At 44.4% G+C, this 22,806-nt stretch overlaps 2 protein-coding genes and 1 long non-coding RNA gene across 6 annotated transcripts; 1 reads left to right on the top strand and 2 right to left on the bottom strand.

Moving 5' to 3' along the window:
* Positions 1 to 3,133: 3,133 nt before the first annotated feature.
* On the bottom strand, positions 3,134 to 7,120 carry LOC136478236 (uncharacterized). 4 transcript variants are annotated; one of them, XR_010764220.1, is made up of 4 exons: positions 6,943 to 7,120; positions 5,876 to 6,771; positions 3,959 to 5,312; positions 3,134 to 3,556 (listed from the first exon to the last, which is right to left on the bottom strand). It is a non-coding gene; the product is annotated as an uncharacterized lncRNA (long non-coding RNA). The 4 variants fall into 4 exon arrangements; XR_010764219.1 differs by having other exon boundaries at positions 5,136 to 6,771; XR_010764217.1 differs by having other exon boundaries at positions 3,959 to 6,771.
* A 5,650-nt stretch (positions 7,121 to 12,770) lies between these two features.
* Positions 12,771 to 16,713, top strand: LOC136478228 (E3 ubiquitin-protein ligase At4g11680-like). The gene is made up of 5 exons (XM_066476583.1): positions 12,771 to 13,157; positions 14,803 to 15,595; positions 15,734 to 15,859; positions 15,934 to 16,219; positions 16,300 to 16,713. The coding sequence occupies exons 2-5, from the start codon at positions 15,018 to 15,020 to the stop codon at positions 16,513 to 16,515; spliced, it is 1,206 nt and encodes a 401-aa protein (XP_066332680.1). The 5' UTR covers positions 12,771 to 13,157; positions 14,803 to 15,017; the 3' UTR covers positions 16,516 to 16,713.
* A 786-nt stretch (positions 16,714 to 17,499) lies between these two features.
* LOC136478222 (glutamate receptor 2.8-like) lies at positions 17,500 to 21,165 on the bottom strand. The gene is made up of 2 exons (XM_066476579.1): positions 19,775 to 21,165; positions 17,500 to 19,692 (listed from the first exon to the last, which is right to left on the bottom strand). Exons 1-2 carry the CDS (start codon positions 21,027 to 21,029, stop codon positions 18,596 to 18,598), a joined length of 2,352 nt encoding a protein of 783 aa, XP_066332676.1. The 5' UTR covers positions 21,030 to 21,165; the 3' UTR covers positions 17,500 to 18,595.
* Between the last annotated feature and the right edge of the window lie 1,641 nt (positions 21,166 to 22,806).

The following is a 22,806-nucleotide window of genomic DNA, read 5'->3' on the forward strand; positions in this document are numbered from 1 at the left end:
TTTGTACCTTTGCTATTTTGCATTTTTTGGTTGACCATATGTCAATGCCAGTGATGCTGCAAATAAATATCTTTATCTGAAATATACGATGTGATTTTTTCTAACATGGACGGCCTGCGACAAGCGGTCATGATTATCACTCTTTTATGTTTTTTTGCTTTGTCATTGTGAGTGAGGTATTCATATATGTCAAACCTGACAATATTTACATGGCATTGCTATTTTTTCCCGCACATGTCAGTTTCAATGTTGCTTGACACCAAATATCTTCTTTTCAGCTATACCATTTGAGAATATGCAGTCATGATTATCACTGTTTGTGTTTTATGATCTTTTTATCCTAGGGCATCTTCATATGTTTTCATGGATATTGCTTTCTACACTTTGGCTGCAGTTGTCGTGAGCTTAGGGTGGCAACGTTAGTGCAGAAAGTTTTGATCGTTCGATTACGGTTTTACATTTGCTTCCCCCCCTTCCCCCGGTGCTTTCCATTCAAAATTAGAACTCTACATCATTCCATATGCAGGTTCAGACCTTGTTTAGATTGTAAGTTTTTTCACTCTCTCTCCATCACATCAAATCTTTGGACACATGCATGGAGTATTAAATATAGATAAAAAATAACTAATTACACAGTTTGATTGTAAATTACAAGACGAATCTTTTGAGCCTAGTTAAGCCATGATTGGACAATAATTATCAAATACAAATGAAAATGCTACAGTACCAAATACTGATTCCTAACCTCAATCTAAACAAGGGCTCAGTATCTTTGCACCCAGACGCAAAACCAAGCCGTTGGAGTTGGCCAGAAAAACCTGGAAGCCTCCAAGATCAAACCACGCCGCCAACAAGTTCAGCAGAGTCATCGAACACATATATCTGAAACCAATGCCTCCCACAACTTCATCAAGTCAGGTAAACCCACTTGGTTCAATTATACTAATCTAAGCGCACCTCAGATGCCAATAGGAGCAAAAAAAAAAAAAAAAAAAAAAAAAAAAAACTTCTACCATGCACGCTTGGAGCCAATCAGACAGCGCACGGTGCAAAATTTCCACTCCTATGTACATTCACCCTGCATCTACACTGTGCCTACAACTTTTCAAATAACAGATATCATGTATAGTTGTGCGACAAGTGACCGCTCTTCCTGTACAATTCAGTAACCGGCGTACCAGCTTATGTGTAATATATGTGTACACCAACTGCGCTTAGCTATTTTCATTAGATAATGTGGCACCTAATTATGTGAATGAGCGTTTTTTTGCAGTTCTGCACAGTCTCATGAACCATATCTTTATAAACCTGAGTTTATTACTGAGATACGTCTTTGATTGTTTAGACACAAATGGTATGATCTATTGTGCCGCGATTGGTGTTGTGCTTCTGTAATATAACCCAGAGAAACAAATAGATCTGTTCCTCAGTTAACCTTTGCTAAATAAACCTGCATTGTTACTCATGGTGTATGCACTGGCCTTTCTTATGTCATTGTAAGGTTTAGTTCTTGGGCCACTGAAAAAAGGAGAGAGATTGAGCTAACTTTATAGTTTACATTTTGATCTGTTTTTCTGTGACTTCTCTGCTTGCTTGCACAGTACAGACTTCTCTATACCATCAGGTTGAAGACCAAATGGATGATTTCTTTTATCCTTTATTATTTCGTTGTAGATTCTCTTATCTCCTGATGCAAGATGAATTGTATTTAGTTCTTAATTTTTGCATGTTCGGTGTTTGCCCTAATGAATCTAATATCATTTGGTTCTACTTTATTTCTTACAGTCCGGTGTGTAAACACTAATGTTTCGTGCAGTCCTGCTCCATAAAAGGTATGATGCTTTCTCAGAATAGTCCTTTTATATAATGATGCTACAGCGAAGCTTGCTTCTTTTAGAAGCAATGGGGTTACGGCAGTACTCTAGTTGAAGTAAAACAGTAGGGGCTAATGAGGCTTAGCAATTTGAATATGCCCACGAACAGCTAGTGCTTAGTAAAATCTAGTACAATTTTCGATTATTTTTACGTGTCTATGAGAATTAAATTTATTTGATTTAGTTACATGAAGTCTCGAAGACGAAAGCATTACAGAAAATGTCCCCATTCGTATTTATTACTAGCCATCTTAAAATTGTACATACATATCCTCTAGCAAATGTAAGAAACAATTAGGTCCATGTTATGATGCTGATGGTCATTGAGCTACAGTGCTATTTGGGCAAGGTGACTGTTTAGGCCTAACACTTTCTATTTGATGAGCTCTTCATTTCAGAAGCTACTATGAAGGTGTGTACTTGAAATAGAGTGAACAATTCTAAATTGCTTGCCTTTATTCTCATTTATTAATAGAGTGAAACCTGAGATGCAAGATGCATTAGTTAGAACGGTAAAAACTAATGTTTAGTTCACTAAGTTATGAATTTAATTAGCTGATTGATCGATGCGTGTAGCATTGACCTATATAATACCCTCTACTTAGTTCATTGGAATTAAAAAATGTTGGTTCATTTTCAATTTTGCATTTTGCAGCTCCCAATGACTAACTCCAGATTTAGTAGAGGCAGTAAGATCAGGGCACCAATTCTGTTCCTTCTTTCTATCTGATTAGCACATACACAGCCTAAGATTACTATGACTCTCAACAATGTTTCAACAAAAACACTATTTCTTAGCTTGCATTGAGACAAAAAAAAAATTAGCTTATCGATTTAAGGTAATGCATTGTCTTGTTACTTTCAGTGTTTCTAACCTGGTTTCCAGAAAAAAAGGCTTTCAATCCTGCGCTGCATCTTTGGTTGGATAAACGACGCGCGCAAGAACGCGCGTGATGGACTAGTCCATTTAATTCCCGTTCTCTTCTACTACTACTACTACTCAGAGGCCCTGTTCGGCTTACCCTATATTCGGCTTGTTCGACTTCTTTTTTCAGCCGGAATAGTGTTTTTCTCTCACAACAATTCAGCCGGAATAATATTTTTCAGCCAGTTTCAGACCAGCAAACGAGGCCTATTGTCGATTCTTATAGGGGCACCCATATGCATAACGATGTGTTGATTCTTAATAAATAGCCAATAAGCTGAAAAGACTAAAAACAACTCCAAAATGCATCAAATTTGGTACAGTTTCCAAATAGATGGGAGGTTCAGAAGTTCAATCCTTTAAATAAGCTAGATAATAAAAATTAATCTACAGCAGAAGTTCACTTGTCATCATATAAGCACCAAATTATGGACCAACAACGCAATAACTACAGGGACAGCACAAGTGATGGCTGCACTGCTGCAGCGATAGCAAAACCTATTGCCTCCAGCTCAACTTAATGAAGGACTAATTTCATAAGACTGATGGTATGAGTAAAACCTCAATAATTAAACATCCATATTAGCGACATCCTTGAAACTGGATGGTAGACGTGTTCCTTGAGACCTCATCCCCATGTCATGGAAGCTGATTGTGTGGTGGCACCAGATGGAGACCCTCGGCTTGTTCGTGTCATCCACATCACAGGACCACCATCAACCCAGGGTACCAATGCTCCTCCTTGCAGTCAAGGTAACTGAAATTTTGAAAATAAATAATGGCATGATTATTAAATATTAATAGATTAAAGTGGACATGATTACAGAAAATAATGTTATCAAATTTCTAGAAATTCATGTTAGGCTAAGGCATTGGTACTCACTTTAATAATCTATCCCCCCATAGAAATGATGCACAATTATCAATCTGACAATCAGTAGCAGTACACTGAAAATCCCGAGATTAATTTATCTAGCATTACACTAAACAACTAACAATCTGACATCTAATTGAGACTTAGCAGGCAGCCGTAATGAACACATATGGTCACATACGAAACCACCAGATCTAGAAGCAAATAAAGTAGACCAGGGGTGATGGAGGAATGAAGAGGGCTGACTCACATCCTAGTGGAAATTGTGAGCATATTGCAATGTACCCGTGCGATGGAGGCGAGGAGGAGCCTGAGGTGGCCAGCGCCTACCGGCCAACGCTGCGGCGGCAGCACTCCAGCCAGATTGAGTGCAAGCGCAGATCGCTTGAGCACGCGAAGGAGTCGAGCACAAACCTCCTGATTGTGTCGAGGGCAAGGAGCACGCCAGGCCTCACCGTCTCCTGCGCGTCAGGATCGGGACAGTGGATGTGGGTGCGTTGGGCGCGAAGGGGTCCTGAGGATGTGGGGCTGAAGGATATCATCAACATAACTGAAAAAGATGACGACGACAAGAACGACGAAAAAGTCTTTAAGTCCCAAACAAATTGGGTAGGCTAGAGTTGAAACCCAGCAGAAGCAATCAAGGTTCAGGCACGTGAATAGCTATTTTCCGAGCACTCCTATCTAAGGCTAAGTCTTTGGGTATATTCCATCCTTTGAAGTCTCCTTTTATTGCCTCTACCCAAGTCAACTTCGGTCTTCCTCTGCCTCTCTTCACGTTACTATCCTGGTTTAGGATTCCACTACGCACCGGTGCCTCTGGAGGTCTCCGTTGGACATGTCCAAACCATCTCAACCAGTGTTGGACAAGCTTTTCTTCAATTGGTGCTACCCCTAATCTATCACGTATATTATCGTTCCGAACTCGATCCCTTCTCATATGACCAACATACGTATTTCCGCGACACTTATCTGTTGAACATGTCGTCTTTTCATAAGCCAACATTCTGCACCATACAACATAGCAGGTCTAATTGTCGTCCTATAAAACTTGCCTTTTAGCTTCTGTGGTACCCTTTTGTCACATAGGACACCAGATGCCTGGCGCCACTTCATCCACCTTGTTTTGATTCCCCGTCTCTCTGTAGCATTGATCATAAATATCGAAAGGTATCCTTTCTAGGCACTACTTAACCTTCCAAACTAATATCTTTCTCCTCCCGAGTAGTAGTGCCGAAGTCACATCTCATATACTCAGTTTTAGTTCTACCGAGTCTAAAACCTTTGGGCTCCAAAGTCTCCCGCCATAACTCCAGTTTCTGATTCACTTCTGTCCGGCTTTCATCAACTAGCACTACATTGTCCATGAAAAGCATACACCAAGGGATGTCCCCTTGTATGTCCCTTGTGACATCATCCATCACTCATCACTAAGGCAAACAGATAAGGACTCAAAACTGACCCTTGATGTAGTCTTATCCTAATCGAGAAGTCATCCGTGCCTCCATCACTTGTTCGAACACTAGTCACAACATTGTTGTACATGTCTTTAATGAGCCCAACGTACTTCGTTGGGACTTTATGTTTGAATCGCAATCCATATCACCGAAAAAAAGCGGCAGATTATCATCCTGCATAACTGAAAAAGAGTACTAATAATTTGTAGGAACAATAGAAAGCTAATCTTCTGAAAAAAATATGCACTCAGTTTAGACATTGATTATCCCTGACACAAATTAGATTTAATTCCATAGGCAGGAAAAACATTAGTTGATACACAGAATTGCATATGAGCTATGATTAAAACATAACTGTATTGAAACAACTCTATTGAGTCTCTCTTAAAAGCACTCATATAGCAGCTTTTGATAAGTGAAAGTTATGCTTAATTCTAGAGTAAATGTTCTTCACATATATCACAGAGCATCTAAAGATGTACCAGACACCCTAATAACATGGTTTATGCATGAGAGATATGACAGTTAAAAAGACCTGAATGAACTGTTAAACCAAAACCAATATCACACTTCATAAAAGCAGTATCAAGACTATCAGCATCTCTAATGAAACTGGAATAGGAAAATGAATGTCAATGCAAAATGCAATTCTCAGATGACATGCTTAACTGTACTTTGCGGACCAATATCACACTTCTCAAGGTCAGGCGAATGAACTGTTAACCCAACACTCACAACAACTTACAGGGACATTCCTATTCAGTTCTGCGGGACAAAGGGGAACCTCCTCCGCCCACCCCTTGCACCTGTGGCTCATGGATTTCTTCGCCTCGCGAAATTCTCCTGGCCTCCACCTTGTCCTGTTCACCTGCTCCGCTGCTGGGGAAGCGAGCTTCCGGTGACGCTGCATGAAGGGCCGGACCCTTGGTCCCAAGGCGCGCGCAGGGGCGGTGTTGGGTCTGAAAATTCCTTGTACCTGAGTGGAAGAGTAAGTTCAGCACCTCGGAGATATGTTTCTAGAAACCTGAATAAAAAACACAACCAAAAGGTTCAACCCTGAGCATTATTCAGCTAATAGTTGCAGTACATGTTATCTATATTCAGATCTAAACAGGGAGCACATGATCAATAAGTACATCTTGTTTACATGTCCACCTCACCACGTCACTTGTTGGCGAAAATATTTGTACAGAGCATCTAATTTCAAACTTCCTTGTAAAGTGTTGATAATGTTCTGACTACAATCACAACCTCCAAAAAATGCAATGAACAATGCGGCTACTACAAAAGCTGAATCAACACGCCAATGTTCTAAAACCAAGCCTACTGGGTGATATAAAATACTCCCAATTTATTGTGATGTGAAGAAACAAAATCTGCAAACTTTTATCAACAAGATTATTTGCTCACAAGTCTTGATGCCCTTTCTTTTTACACCAATATAGGAAGGATAAATGCTTCAATATTTGCAGTTAGGTTTAAAATTCCTCGGCACTACTCTTCTCAGTATCCTAGCCATCAATTATACCAATGTTCAAGTAACCCCTAGTGCTACTCTTGTCAGCACGTCCCTGTTTTCAATTCCAATCCGTCGACACCAAGCTTCAAAACTGGCGAACTGGTTCGGATGCAGAGATTTCGCTGTCAACAAAAATTAAAATTTGTTTTTATATCAAGAAAGATGATTCATAGGCTAATTTATAATAGGAAAAAAGGGAGAAACCTGAATCGAACAGGTTATGGAGAACCAATTCGATTCCATTCTCGAAGAGAGAATTATTATCCTGGAAAAAAGGGGGAAAAGAGAGAAACCTGCATCGAATAGAACATGGAGAACCAAGTCGATTCCGTCTGGGTCTGGACACCGGGAGGCCGATCAAGACGGATGTGTCGTGCGACGCCACCGCTGCAGAGGAGGGAGCGACGTGTACGGCGGCCTCCGACAGACGACCGTCGGGAGGCCGATACCTATGGGCGCGGCGAGGGAGAGCGTGAGGACATGGACGACGTGCGCCAGCAGCCGGCCAACGGGAGTCAGACGCAGATGGGCCGCCCGTCGGTAGGCAGAGATGGATTGGCGCGGTGGGGGAGGGCGCGGGGTTGTTGACGGCCGCCCGCCGGCCACCGGCCGCCGGGGACGCAGGGACATGGACGGCGTGCGTAGACACCGGCCACACCGGGGGCGCGGGGACATGGACGCCGTGCGCCACCGCAACGGGGAGGGGGTGCTTAAGGGAGAGGAGCGTCGGGCATGCACGCGAGTGCGTCGTCAGGAACGCCAGCGAGCGGGCCTTTCACACGCGAGCGATTGGGTTGCCGAAGGCCGAATGTGAGCGAGTGAGACAGTTGGGCTATTCAATGGGCCAGACGAAAAACGGCCCAGACGAAAAAAGAGGCTGAAATTTTACCTTTTTATTATTAGGTATAAATTACTACCGACAAATATGCTCGTGCCTTCAAACGGAATTTATTGTATGGTCACATAGAGCTAGCTCTGTTGCATTTAATTAGGTTTGATCAAGCTTATTTCAACTAAATCCTGAGGCCACAATATATTCTACCCACAATAAAAGATTATTGCATGTATCTGTTGTGAGGTTTAAAAATATGAAAAGCTAGCCGCACGTGTCGTCCCAAGTCGCAACGTGCATGGGCTTGGCCTCGGCTTGTAGGTCATTGGCATGAGTGGTGAGATGCCTATGAAGATTTTTGTAACTCCAAACTAAGTGAGAGATAACAAACCATGTGACTGGACAAGAGGGGTGGAAGCGAGGGACGGTCGTGAAAGCGAGAAGGATAAAAATGGTCATGTTCACTTCTCTTATAATCCGTATTTTTCAGCTTCTTTTTTTTAGTCGAAACAACATTTTAACTTGTTTTTCAGCGAAGCGAACAGGGCCAATGAGTGGCAGAAGAAGAACAAGAGGGGTGGGAGTGGGGTATGACGGACTGGGAGATGGAGAAAGATATTTCATACTTTAATACTATATAGTTATTGTTGATATATTTCTTAGCATCACTCTTTACTAAGTTGTCATCCCTAGCATGATGCTAGAAATGCGTTGTTGGTAATTATTAAGAACACATGTAAATATATATATTAAGTAATCTACAAGCGCACAAATAATATACCATTGTAGCATTTCATCCGGGAGTATACCAGGTATCGTTATTTATATTTTATCCACAGGGAGGAGCTATGGGGTTGGCACAGAGAGATTGACAAATATGTATACTTATGATAAGATAATCACTCTTATGCTATTGCAGGGGTAAGTCAAGTGATAAATGAATGATAAGTGTAAAATATTGATGGTATTGCAGAGATAGAAATCAGTGTTATCCTAAACGCTAAACGGTAAACAGTCGGTCACCTACCGTTTAGCCTATTATTCGGGCAAAACGGGTGTTTAAACGGGAAAAACGGCCGTTTAAACGGTCAAAACAACCGATTAAACGGAAACGGTGTACCACCGTGTAGCGTTTAAACGGTGTGTAAACGGGCTAAACGGCCGTTTAGGCGAACAGTGATAGAAATAGATACTTATAAAAGTAGTATGGCTAGGCAGGAGATTAATTAATAGCAATAGATTCCTAAGTCCTTCCATATTTACTAAGTCTGTTGTACACTCAAGTATATACACTCTCATATGTACATAATTAATTTTGGATCTATGCATAAGGAACATTACTAAGGAAGATCAAGAACAGAACTCGTCTCCCTTCGCAACCGAGTTCTACTTGCTCTACAAACGGGGAGTGAACTACAAAGGCCTCAATGGGAGTGTCACATTTGTGATTTACCATACGACCGCAGTCAAATAATATTTAAGCACCACGCTTACATAATGTCGACCACTTAACTCACTCGAATATTGAGCTAAGCGCTTTGTGAACATATGCATAAATTCATCATCAATCATAACTATATCAAGCATATTACTAGAGCAAACTAGAAACATAATAAATAGCAACATAATATTGAAGTAGCACAAAATCATAAATAAAGAGGGATAAAATTGATATACTGGCCTCTAGACGGTGAATCCGGAATCCTGGGCAATAGCCCAAACTCTACTTGAACCTTACTAGCTAGTCTATACTAAAATTTTAAAGAATTAGAGCTTTATTCTCTTCTATCTGAAAACCCTAATTTCTGCTCTACTCTTGACTTATGGCATATTACCATTGCTGAGGGAGGGGGGCAGGGGCTAGTATATATAGGCAGGAGCGTCAATCCTGAGCCCTTGGATCAAATAAACGGCGTAGATGCAATCCTTAAGGCGGTGGAGAACCGACGTATAAAGAAGGGACTGCCATGTGGGACCAGGGGGCCGCCCGGCCTGCAGCGCCTCGGGGTCTGCTTCGGTGACATGGCTCGGTGTCCTCTGAAACTTTCTGGAGTAGTTTTCGCTGCGGATAAGCGTGATTTTATTTGACGTTTTGATCCACCTTGACAGTTTTCTGAATAAACTCTGCTGAAAACACAGATTCACCAAAACTCGTGAAAATTGTTAGTTTAAACCCCTAAGTCTATGTTGGTGATCATTTTCATGCATGATTTTAAGTTATATTGACGGTTTATGATGGATGATAACTACCGTCAACAGGTATAGATATAGATATGGACTAGCGATAAAACCGTTGCATTGCAGCGGAACATACAACTCGCAAACATTCATAGTCGGACGCGTGATATCCTGACATGTATGAGTATGGTTCATGAGTTTAGGTCACGGATAGGATGAGATATTAAACTAATTACAATCTTATCTCTAATTCATCACGTACTAATATTTTTGGTAAATGTAACTAGGATTCTTACTCAGGGGAATAAAGGGACAAAACAGACTAGGAGAGAGTTGCGCACCAAAATTTGAAGAAAAAAATGCTTCCCTTTATTGTTATTATTATTGTTCTATTTTTGTTGTTATTTTTATTTTTGCAGGAATGAAGACCTGTTTGTATCCTTTCTAATGGGGCTGTCTACCTATCATTAGGATGTTTCATAGGCTTCCAACGACCGTGTGTTGATAGCCAGGAAACAACCGATGTCAGGCATAACAAGAATCGAGTGTGTGGATAGCTTCCAACACACAAATTTTGAATCATCGAATTTTAAACACACAGGTGAGCGCGCAACACTGCGAGCACTACCCTTGCATGCTCCCTTTCCATTTTTAACGGGTTGTGACGTCAGCCTGACGCAAGCTAGAAAAAAAAACAAAAAAAATTATTTAAAATTGCTATAACTTATGAATGGTGTATCAATTTTCAATCCCGTCTGCACCGGTGTATTTTACGTGACGAGGCATACAAAACTTGATCTCGCTTGCATTTGTTTTGGAGACTTTTATTTTTATAACAATCTATGTGTATTAACTTATAATTTATGCCAAAACTTAGAAACACAAAAGTTATGAAACGCAACTTATGTATGAAAGTTATTAAACATAAAGGAACGAGTTAACTTATAACTTATGACAAAACATGGAAACACAAAAGGTTATTAAATATAAATGAACGAATTAACTTATAACTTATGCCAAAATTTTAAAACACAAAAGTTATGAAACACAACTTATGTATAAAAGTTATCAAACACAACTTATGTAAAAAAATTATCAAACACAACTTGTGTACAAAATTTATTAAACATAAAGGAACGAATTAACTTATAACTTATGTCAAAACATGAAAACACAAAAAGTTAATAAACATAAAGGAACAAATTAACTTATAACTTATACCAAAACTTAGAAACACAAAAGTTATGAAATAAAACTTCTGTATAAAATTTATTAAACACAACCGTATACATAAGTTATTCTATACAACTTGCCAACGAAGCCAATTTTTTTTAAAAAAGATATATAAAAGAAGGATAAAAAATAAAAAAAATGAAAATAATATACTAAAAACATATAAAACAAAACAAAATAGAAATAAAAGAATAAAGAAAAATAAAGAAAATAGAAATATAAAAGTTATGAAACACAACTTATGTACAAAAGATATCAAACATAACTTGCATACATAAGTTATTCGATAAATTTATGTATATAAGCTATTCTATACAACTTGCCAACGCTTTCAAAAAGAAATAAGAAATAAATAAAAGTGCCAGTATGCAATAATCCTTACGTCACTTAAGTGCTGGTGTGACTGATGAAAAAATAACGAAAGTGATAAAGGCCCTGCAACCAGCACGCGTGTTGATGCGTGTGACACGGACACGGCCCCTGCGGAAACCAGCGCGTGTAGGCTCAAAGACGCTCTCACAGAGTCACAGGCGACCACGTGTAGGACGAATGCCCTCGAACGTGGCTGGATCAGACAGCCTGCCTGATACATCCCACAAAGACAAGTCGCACGACTAACAAAGCATGTTTGTTTGGCGGAGGCTTATCATAAACGATCAGAAATTTTCAATCGGAATAATATTTTTTTCTCACATAAATCAGCCAACAGTACTTCTTTACGAACCAGCAATGATATGAACCAGCCAACCGAACAGGCTTTTTAAGATGACAACAGGGCCCCGATACCCGATACCCGATGGGTATTTGATCCATTAAGGGACAAGGATGGAATCATATCTTTACCCGCAGGCATCTAAATGGGTAAGAATCCATCCATAACGGATATAGCGGGTACGGGAACGTTTAGCTTTCCCCTTGGATGCGTGTCGGACAATGTTCTCAGCTTCTAAAACAACCAGATAATGTTTAGCTTTCCCCTTTTCTAATTTATGGAATAAAAATTTTGGTGAAAAATATTGTCCGACATACTCTTTAATTAGATATTAAAATATAGACATCCTCTATTCTAGATTTCTCGCTAGCTAAAGCTAGAGAGCGAGGATGGCTCTCTAGAGTGCACACATGATATAAAAAAACCGTCGGAGGGTACAATGGTATGGAAATGAATTTTTACTCAAATAACATTTCGAATGGTGACCCGAAAAGTAAATTTTAGAAAAACTCTTTGAGATGCTCTTAGAGCTTTAGCAACCGGATTTGCTAGAAGTGCATGCTTGTTCCTTTTATTTAGAACTCCTGTTATGAAAGGACTAGTATTTTTTATATATTACTATTGGTGTAGCTATTGTAATAACCGGCTAAAAGTATACTCACTCTGTCCTAAAATATAAGATATTCAAGTGTTTTTTCCAGATAAAATAAAGAGCCTAACATAATAACATCTTGTCCCTTACCCATTAGGATGGAGGAAGTAGTTCAATTGTTACTTACCTACTGGTTGGTTGTTTTGGATGATGTCAAGCCTAAAAGAGATTTCAATATTTTTTGTCATAAAAAACAGAGGAGAGAAGGGGTTGATGATCCAAAATACTTTGTATTTGGTACAAATTTTGAACTTTGGATCTCTTGTATTTTAGGATGGGATGAGTATTTTGGAGGAGTTCGGAGTTAAAACGAGGTCAGCGTAGGATTTGTTGATTTCTGCTATATATATGGGCCGGCAGGCCACGCGGAGTAAAAAAAAAAAAAACACAGAAGCTTTACTTGCTTCAGCTCGCATCGCCGGCCTGGCCCATCTCTCTGACGGATTCTCTCGCTTTGCGGAGACCCGAAGGCATCCTCCCGAGACCCGATTCCCCGACTCCCCGCCGTCCCAGAGACGAGAGACGGCACAGCTAGGCCACACCAACTCCAACACCTCTTCCTCCGCTCTCCCCCAACCCACCACAGGCGAGGGACGCGACTCCTTCCTCGCGGCCGCCAGTCCCGACCCCGATCGTCTCGCCTCTGCGCCGCGCGCCGCGCGCCGCAGTGTCCACTGGCACAGCCGCCTTCCGTCTTGGGGGCGCATCTGGTGCTAGCTCGCCGGGCTAGGGTTGGCTTTACCCTCGTCTACCTTTTCCGTCTCGTCTGACACGCGCAAGCTCCGTGCACGCGGTCGTCGTCTCTCGCTCCGGCTCTGACTGCGCGCCGTCTCCCGCTTGCTCCCTCCTGCTACGGGAGGGCCGCCGCTGCCGTCGCGTCCACCGGCGAATTCTTCTACAGGTTCGGCTCCCATCACACTCCGGCCTCTTCGGTCCTCCCCTTCCCCAGATCTGGCCACTTATAGCACCATCGAATTCGTTCGTGTGTTCCTTTGATCCCGCGAGGTTACTGAATTGCTTGGATGTGGTTTATGTCTTGGTTTTCCTGCGTAGTCCCAATCCATATGATTGTTGTGGGCCCATTTTTTTTTTTACTTTTTTTAATGTTCAGAATTATATTGTCGTTGTAGTCGATGCATCAGGACAGAGAAAACTGGACTATTCATAGTCGGATAGAGGCTGCAGCTAATGTCGTTCACTTCTCGACTGTCAATCTACCAGTCATGTAGATTGGGGATACCAGTCATGTAGATTGGGAATAAGATTAGACCTCCAAATTTTGAGGATGTGGGTGTTGCGAGTGATCTGGTATAAATTAGACCATCGATGCTATGGGCAGCAGAGGAAGGAAGAAGGTTTTGTTTCGACTTTGGATGGAATGAGAAGGGTTGTCTTATGTTGATTAGCCACAAGAAATTACAGGACAATGTTCATGAAGTGATGGGGGGTAAGAGGGCCTGGGCCTGTAACTGGGCAAGCGTTTAGTTTTCGAAAATTCCAAACCCAACTCATGCGATGGGTTTGTTCGTTTTGTAAGACTTGTTTGTTGAACTGTCAGTTGTCCTTTGTTAGAGTTGGCGTCTGTCTGACCCCTTCGTTCTGCTAGGTTGGCTGAATCAGTTTGGCTGAGCAGGAAGATAAAACAAAAATGGACAAGTAGGGTGGACTGTCCGGATCTTTCGCTTCTTAAACATCTCTTCTGATGCTGTATTCCCGTTGCTTGTTAATGTAAATGGGGAATGCCCTGGTTCGAAAAAAAAAGAAAAAAAAGAAAATAAAACCTCATGGGATGTGCTCAATGGCTAATTGCTATATTTCAGACATGGCACCCTTTAAAGTCATGCTGTATTATGGTGAATCGAACCAATCTGTCCTACCCACACGAATTTGCCTGTTTCGTTATTTCTGAGACTCTTTTATGTGCCCTTCACTGGTGTGGGCACCAATAAAATAAAATAGCACGCCTCCATATGCTTTCCAGTATTTCCCCAGCTTATTTTTTAATCTTTTCTTTCTAGTGTTTTGTGCATTGATTTTTTCTTGAGAATTCAAGTATTAAACTCTTCTCAGCCCAAATGAAAAGTTGTATATCTTTGTGGTTGTGAACTTGTGTTAGCCTGGCTAAGCAACTGGTTGTTGCTGTAATGAAAAATTCGATACCATTCCATAGACCGAAGTGTCATTATGCTATCATGCGCAATTTGTAGTTTTCTATTGCTGCCTTTTATATTTACTCATTACTAGTCTCATGCTAAATCGAATATTTAACCATTTTAGCCTAACTCAAAACAAAGGTAGTGTACTTATTATGGCAATATATTTAGTCCATATTTTTTTAATCTCTTGGGCCTTGGCAATATTATGTTTGGTAACCATTTTGTCTTCAACCTAACTGATTGGGTATTTTCTTGTGAAAATATCCATAATGCGTAGAATTTTGAATGATATTGCTGGATTGGTTCAGTATGTGTCATAGAATTTGTTTGTTTCTTTATCGGTCCATATGGCAGAAGACTAATGTTTCTTTTTCCCTTGTGGCCTCGCAGACCAACTATCTTGCAGTTGGAGATCTATACCTGAAGGTTCATTTAAAATCTGGAAGCTTCTGTTGTTGGGCACAGAGAAATATTTCCTGCCCTTTGAGGAAGACTGCAGAGCTTCTAAATGTGAAACTTGCTTCTTTTCTTGTCTACTCCTGAATGCTGATGAACTCAGCCTCTCACGTTACTTAGCTCAAGGTCATACTGTACGAACACTGAGGATGGAGCAAGCAACAGGTGTAAGTGGTCCTGAGCACATAATTGATATTCCAAGGGAAATTGGTCCTTCTGCTTCGGTTTCTCATAGTGTTGGTAGAGAGAACCATGAAGAATTGAATCCTGTGGACAGGCCTTCAACAAGAGCTCTAGTACCTGCCTTGCAGGCACCATCAGCAATAGGTGCCATACCTAATGCAGGGCAGACTTCAGGCACTAGGAGAAATGACAACTATGTTCGTCGGCACAGAAGCCCTTTGAATTCTGGACTGTGGATTTCAATTGAAGTTATCGTCAACGTGAGCCAGATTGTAGCTGCCATTGTTGTTCTTTGTCTGTCAAGAAAGGAACACCCACAGGCTCCATTACTTGAGTGGGTCATAGGTTACACTGTTGGTTGTTTTGCAACGTTACCCCATCTCTACTGGCGCTATATACACCGTAATATTGTAAATGGTGAGCATGAGCCAGCACATGCACCTCAAGGGTCCGCTCGTAACAACTCAAATGAAGCCACTCATGCTGCAAGTGCATCAGAACGCCGTAGAAATGCTGCACGAAATGCTGTGCTTGCTAATCCTAGGTACCCCTGCCTTCTTTTTTCTTAAAAAAATGGATCGATATTTACAATGAATATGATTAACTGTCACTTGTTTTTGTTCATTTACGCATGCTGCAAAATGACTATGCATTAAAGATGAATGCACCGTGCCATCTGCAGGATTAATGCGCTGTTTGACCACTTCAAGATGGCCCTGGATTGTTTCTTTGCCGTCTGGTTTGTTGTTGGAAACGTGTGGATATTCGGTGGCCATTCTTCTGCCGCTGATGCACCAAACTTGTACAGGTAAATGCAAACTGTTCTTCCATGGATGAGATGCCACCTCATTTATCCTGTTGCTGACTTTTACTTCCCACCAGGTTGTGCATTGTGTTCCTCACTTTTAGTTGCATTGGGTATGCCATGCCGTTCATCCTCTGTGCAATGATATGCTGTTGTCTCCCCTGCATTATATCTGTTATGGGTTTTAGAGAAGATACAAACAATACAAGGGGTGCTACCTCAGAATCTATCAATGCTTTGCCTACATATAAATTCAAAACCAAGAAACGCCGCCATGGTTCAGGAAGTGAAGCTGAAGGCCAAGAAGGAGGGATAGTGGCTGCAGGGACTGACAAGGAGCGATCGCTTTCTGCTGAAGACGCTGTACGTCTATCTTGAATTTTTAGGAGTTTTTTTTAATCATCATCACTTATTTGTTTTCTTATTACTCTTTGGTATTGCAGGTTTGCTGCATCTGTCTTGCAAAGTATGCGCACAATGATGAGCTCCGTGAACTTCCATGTGCACACTGTTTCCACAAGGATTGTGTTGATAAATGGCTCAAGATAAATGCACTTTGCCCTCTGTGCAAATCTGAGATAGCGGGCACGTCTGGTACTTCTGATACCCGCCAATCAGACCAGAACGCCATTCCTGTGCAGGAGATCGAAATGCATTAGGTTGGTCTGATCTCTCAGCTTATCACATAAGAATACATCAGATTGTGGCTCCCCGTCTTCATGTATAAAGCTTGAGATTGATGTATGGATTGTAGTGACGCATAGTTTTTTTTTAATCACTGCTATCTTGGAGAAGTTACAGCTATTCTCGCTGTCATCCAACTATGGCAAGCCAATACTACCCAGGTTTTCCCAACAGCGAGGATTGCACCTTATGTTCTGTTCTTGATGACATTGCATGACTTCTTTTGAGTCTCTACTTTCTAGCGCGAAACAGGCAGGCGAGATTCTTTAATCACGTGTTCCCAGTGAAGTATTTTCATGCGTGAAACTCTTAGTGAAGCATTTTCATGCTAGAAACTGAAGTTACGAAATTCAGTTCATGACAATCTGGTAAGAGCCTGTTCTGCACTTCTGCTTGATATGAGGCTGAGAGCTTTATGAACAATAACGGATGTCACCTGTTTGAATATGTCCATTTTCTATTGGTAGGCTCGATATGGAGCTATAATTGTACATGATTGGAGATGAATCTTTCAGTTTTCACTTTTACAAAGTTATGATTAAACATTAAAATTTGTTAGTGTCATAGTCCTCGTGGGTACTGTTACGACACGTTGGTTGAATAATCTCGTTAGGTGCCCGCTGATGCTGTTTATCAAACTACGTACGTACACATAACCATTGGCAGAGTTTGGGATTGACCTGGCTGTGCCAGTGGGTAAAGGTGGTATATGCTTGAATCAACGCTTGAATGGGCTAGAAGCGCCAGTTAGTACTTCCTCCATTCTAAATTAAATATTTTTTTAGGTGTATTATTTTTACTATGTATCTAGACATAGGTCCTGTTCGTTTGTCTTAAAAATGGCTTGTTTAACTTCTTTTTTCAGCCGGAACAGTGTTTTTCTCTCACAACAATTCAGCCAGAACAGTGTTTTTCAGCCAAGTTTCAGACCAGCGAACGGGGCCATAGGGTCTGTTTGATTGTCTGCATAACCCTTTATCTAGGCCTCTACAGTGCAGTTCGTCCCTGTTTGGTTACCTGTATAGCAGGCTAGCACTGTCCTCAAAGCAAGCCTAGTATGCATCCTACTATTCGACCAAAATCTTGTGTATCCAGCTATGCATCCTTCCTCCTGCACCCGCTCTGCAACCTAAGACATAGTCTGGCTACTTATGCAGAAAACCAATCACACAAATAACACTATACGACCTCCTATCCAGGCAAACGAAACAACACCAAATTGCATTGCCTTATCCAGGTTAAGGTTATGCTGCATAGTCTTTAATGCAATGCAATGCTAATGCGAGTAACCAATCAGAGTATATATCTAAGTATATAGCAAAATGTATGTACGTAGAAAAGTCAAAACAGTCTTGTGATTTAAAACGAAGGGAGTAGAAGATTATAGTTTGTTTTATGGCTATATATTGGATCAAAAGGTTGTTTATTCCCGGTACCTTGGCCTGTTTGCTTGAACTTATCAGCCGGCTTATTAGCTAGAATCTACAATATTTTTCTCTCACAATAAATCAGCTTCAGCCGGCTTTAATACCAGCCGAACATAAGTTTTCATTACTAATGTCTTGCTAAGAAAATAGGCAGGAAGAGGCAAAACTTGTTTAATGTTGAGCAATGTCGCACGCCTGGGGCAAAATAATGCAATTCATGCCTATTTTCGTGTTCATGCCTATTTTCGTGCCAGGCTCTTGCTCATTCGCCGACTTGTAATGTCAGGCGTGTGCTGAACGTTTCGCCTGTGGTAACATATCACCGAGATCTCCATATCACCCATCTCTCTATTGTGCTTGTGATGCAATGAAATCTTACCTTCTCAAATAAAAAGCTTGATCCATGTTAGACAGGACTGGAAATTCTTGTACATAAAATTTCGAAAAAAAAAAGAAATTCTTGTTCATACACAGACGTCCCCTACGTTTACTCGTCCACAAATTACCATAATCGTCTGCAGGTAGTACATATTGCATTATTTTGCATCGTACGCGGTTTTTAATAAATAAATAAACACAAGTATTTCTGCTTGTTTTTGGAGCACGTTGCTTCACCGGAGCAACACATTCACGGGGATAATGGCAGCTTCTTTCTTTCCTCGGTGTCTTGTGGAAGCTTCAGCGACGGCTTGCGCTCCGGTGTGGACGAGCGTCTCTCCGCGGACGCGGCTGCCGCCTCCCCCATCCGCTGCTCGAACGGGGTCCTGAACTCGTTGGACCCCTTCCGCTCCAGCGGCGAAGCCGAAACCGAGTCCATGCGGGAGTGGTCGCTGAAAGGCGACGCCCGGGGGCCGCCGAAATCGCGCGTGGCTGTGGCTTCGTCCTGCTCTGTCCTCTTCCTCCCTTGGCTGCTGCCGCCGTTCGTCGACGGCGAGTCGCTCCAGCTCTGCTGCTGCCTGAAGTGGGGCGCCGTCATGTCCTTGCGGTCGTAGTGCTGCAGCCACGCGCGGAACCGCTTCAGCGACACGCTCCCGGACCCAGGCTCCGCCACCGCCCGGACCTCGTGGCGCTCCCGGCAGATGAACATGACGAGGTAGACGAGGAGCACGAGCGTCGCCGCCACGGCGGTGATGAGGAACAGCCCGCTGAAGTTCCACAGGGTGAGGCTGGCGTTGGCCGCGTCGACACCATCGCCGCACGACCCCGGCACGCCGAACCATTTCCTCTCGATCAGGTCGATGTTGTCGCCTTCCGTCAGCCCCACGATGGCGCGCGACACCTCCGTCGCCATGGGGGAGCCTCTCGGGAACGCGAACCCGAGGCCCGTGCCCTTGTAGACGGGGCCGGACATGACGTAGCCGTCGCAGTACTGCGGCTGCGACAGGAAGACCTTGAGGTACGGGACCTCGTCGAACACCGCGGCGACCCCGCCGTCGTCCGAGCCCCTGGACAGCGCGTCCGCGTACTCGGCCGGCGTGCTGTAGCTCCTCAGCTTGCTCGGGTCGAAGTTCATCTTGAGGAGCTCGCCGTAGACGAAGGAACCCTCCTGGTACCCGACGTAGTCACCGTTGTCGAGGAGATCGTTCACGTCCGTCACTGCCGGCCTCAGCTTCTGGACCGTCAGCATCGATGTCAAGCTGGCCGTGTAGCTCGACGTCAGGATCAGGACGGCGAACACCCATATGACCATCAGGAACTTGGACAGGTTGCTCACCACATTCTCCCCTGCACACCATCACCACCATGAGAGACTGATCAGTTTAACAGTTTTCTTGGTGGCGGAAGAAGCAGAGCTAGCTTAGCTTACTGTGCGCGAAGACGAGGGTAGAGAAGGCGTAGTGGAAGATGATGCCGAACTGCTGCAGCGGCGTGCCTCGGAACTCGGGGTTGATCCGGTGCTCGATCACCCAGATGACGAAGCCGGTGAAGATGAAGGCGGCGAGGCTGGCGAGCCAGAGCCCAGGCGTGAGCGGCTTGAGGAAGAAGAACATGCCCGTGGCCTCCTGCGCTTGCACCGCCACGACCATGGACCACCCCGATTCGGTGAACGGCATGGTGAAGTCCGCCTCCGCCATCCTGCCCACGGTGATGGACACATCGCCGACGACCGCATCGGCTTTCTCCTCGGGAATCAGGTCTATCATCTGGTCGTAAGAAGATGAACTCGCGTTGCCGATGCCGTAGTAGGGCACGTACTGGTAGTACACCGGGTAGGGCAGTGCCTTGATGGCCGCTTCGAACACGTCGATGCTGTAGCCGGAGACTATCGTCCTGCCGCTCGTCGTGTCGTTGTACACCTGCACGAACTGCTGGAACCCGTGCTTCACCGGCACGGCGATGACCAGCGCCCGCTCGACCGGCGAGAAAGCCCACCCGTCCGGAATTCGCATGTCAGATTCTTCCACGCCAGGGAAATTGACTTTCTTCAAGCCTTCACTGCTGTCGGCGGCGAACTCCTGTGAGATCCCAGTCTTTGCGGTCCAGAACCCCACCGTCTTGAGCCCGTCTGCGGCGAAGTTCACGATCTCGTACGCCGGCGTCTGCGATTGCCCGTCCGACAGCCTGAACTTCCCGGCCAGCCCGTCGAATGTCGTGTTGCGCACAGCCTTGAGCAAGTTCTCGCCGGTGGCAGACACGCCGAGCTGGTCCAGCTCCGTCAGCCCCGTCCCTCCTTTCGATGGCACGAAATCCGAGCCAGAGATCCCGGCCGCCTCAACTGCCGCGGCGACCGCGACCGCCGTGTCGTACGCCTTGAACGTCGACGTGGTCGGCTCCGTGGTGTCCTGAGAGCCATCGTTCTCTGGCAGAAACCTCGCCCTGAACCGTTTGGCAAAGTCGCCGGCCTGGATCGTGGGCGGCACGTACTGGCGGACGCTGACCACGCCCTGCATCGCGTCGGTGTCCTCGCGGCCTAGCGCGTCGCCGTCGCCTCCGGTGTCGCCCACTGCGGCCGTGGCGATCCAGACGTAGCCTTCGGACATCATGCCGGAGTTCTTGGCCCTGTGAAACAGCCGCAGCGCCAGGGGAAATGACATGTGCACGACGAAGACGCGAGCCGTCATCGACGAGGCGCGGTACAGCACCGCGTCGAGGCGGTCGTCGGACGCGTCGGCCGGCACCGCGGCGCGGTGCGCCACGGTGGCGCCGACGCCCCGGAGCGCGTCGGAGAGCGCCGGGACGATGCCAGCGCCGAAGCGCGAGTCCTCGTGCAGCAGGACCGCCGCGCGCCAGTGGAAGTTCTCCAGGACGCCCGCGATGGGCGCGGCCTGCGAGGAGTCGTCCGGCGCCGTGGCCACGGAGAAGCGCGCGGTCCGCGTCGCGGGGACCGCGGAGAAGGACACGACGGGAACGTGGGCGCGGTCACCGATGCGCGCCACGAACTCGGCCTCGGCGGCCGTCCGCGACCCGTCGATAATGGCCTGCGCCTTGGCGTTCTTGATCAGGTCCACCGCTGCATTGCAAGCGACAGGTCAGTCATGGTCATCTCAGAGTTATAGAGTGTCTGACAGCTGCCAGAGACTGCCGTGACGGCGAGCTCACCGGCGGAAGCGGCGGCGACGGCGTCGCCGGACGAGTCCCGGAAATGCAGCTCCACTTTGGTGGTGGAGTTAGCGTGCGCGGCGTAGTAGTCCTCCACCGCCATGCTAATGCTGGTCCGCCATCTCTTCCCGGGTGCAGAGGCCAGGTCAAGTATGACGCCGACATTGACGGCCTCCGCAGCGGCGGCAGCGGTCCGGTGGCCGAGCAGAGCAGCCAGAAGGCAGAGTAGGACGAAGGAAGCGGAGGTGGCGGCGAAACGCGTCTGCATCTCCAAGACGATCGGTTGCTGCTGCTGCTGCTGCTGCCTGTGCCCTTAGGACTGGACCTGGACCTTCTTATACTGGGCGAGGCAGCGGCGAGATTGCGTGTCTCCGTGGCATGCCATGGCAATGCATCGCGCCGCCCCCATCCTTGTTTATTATTCGAATGCTCCCTCGTTGAACGACTATTTGGCAGTGACCAATGGCTTGCTGAGTGAAGTTTATTTACTTTTACAGCGCCCTAGATCTCTCAGACGAACGCGACATGCAGATGAGGTAGCAATTGGAAACACCGGCTAACCACCAGCATCCGATATAGACGAAGCTGAGCAGTGAGCACCCCAAACATTGTTGTATTTTATCTACAAGAGTTACGTCCCAAGTGTGCAACATAGGTCTTGTTTACTTGCGTTTTTTTTTAGGAAATGGTACTGTAGCACTTTCATTGTTATTTGGTAATTAGTGTCCAATCATAGTCTAATTAGACTTAAAAGATTCGTCTCGTGAATTTCGTCTAAACTGTGTAATTAATTTTATTTTTTATTTATATTTAATGCTTCACGCATGTGTCCAAAGATTCGATGTGACGGGGAATCTTGAAAAATTTTGCAAAATTTTGGGAACTAAACATGCACATAGCTAGGGAATGATGTCAAAAGAAAGCTCGAGTCCTCAGGAGTCAGGACTCCAGAGTCCAGAACACAACACGTGGCTAAAAGGTAAGATAGGGATCTGCAGGCCAACATCACGTACGGTGTTACGCATACAACAGTTTGTATCTCTGGAATGCCCTTCATGTGCATCAATGCACAATGCACATCTCACACCGGACATCATAGGTGTCATCTCCTAGAAGAGTGCACGACTTCTTTATCTTGGGTTTGCTTGGCTGCACTTCGATCCACGCAAATTCACGTATATTGAGATGTGAATTGGAGTGGATTAGAGTTTGGCCAAACAAGACCTCAGCCTATCGAGCACGGTTCATAGAATCATGGGATGCTTGAACCACCACACAACACTGTAATTTGGAAAACCG

This window comes from Miscanthus floridulus, chromosome 8, assembly GCF_019320115.1.
Source record: "Miscanthus floridulus cultivar M001 chromosome 8, ASM1932011v1, whole genome shotgun sequence".
Taxonomy (NCBI): Eukaryota; Viridiplantae; Streptophyta; class Magnoliopsida; order Poales; family Poaceae; genus Miscanthus; species Miscanthus floridulus.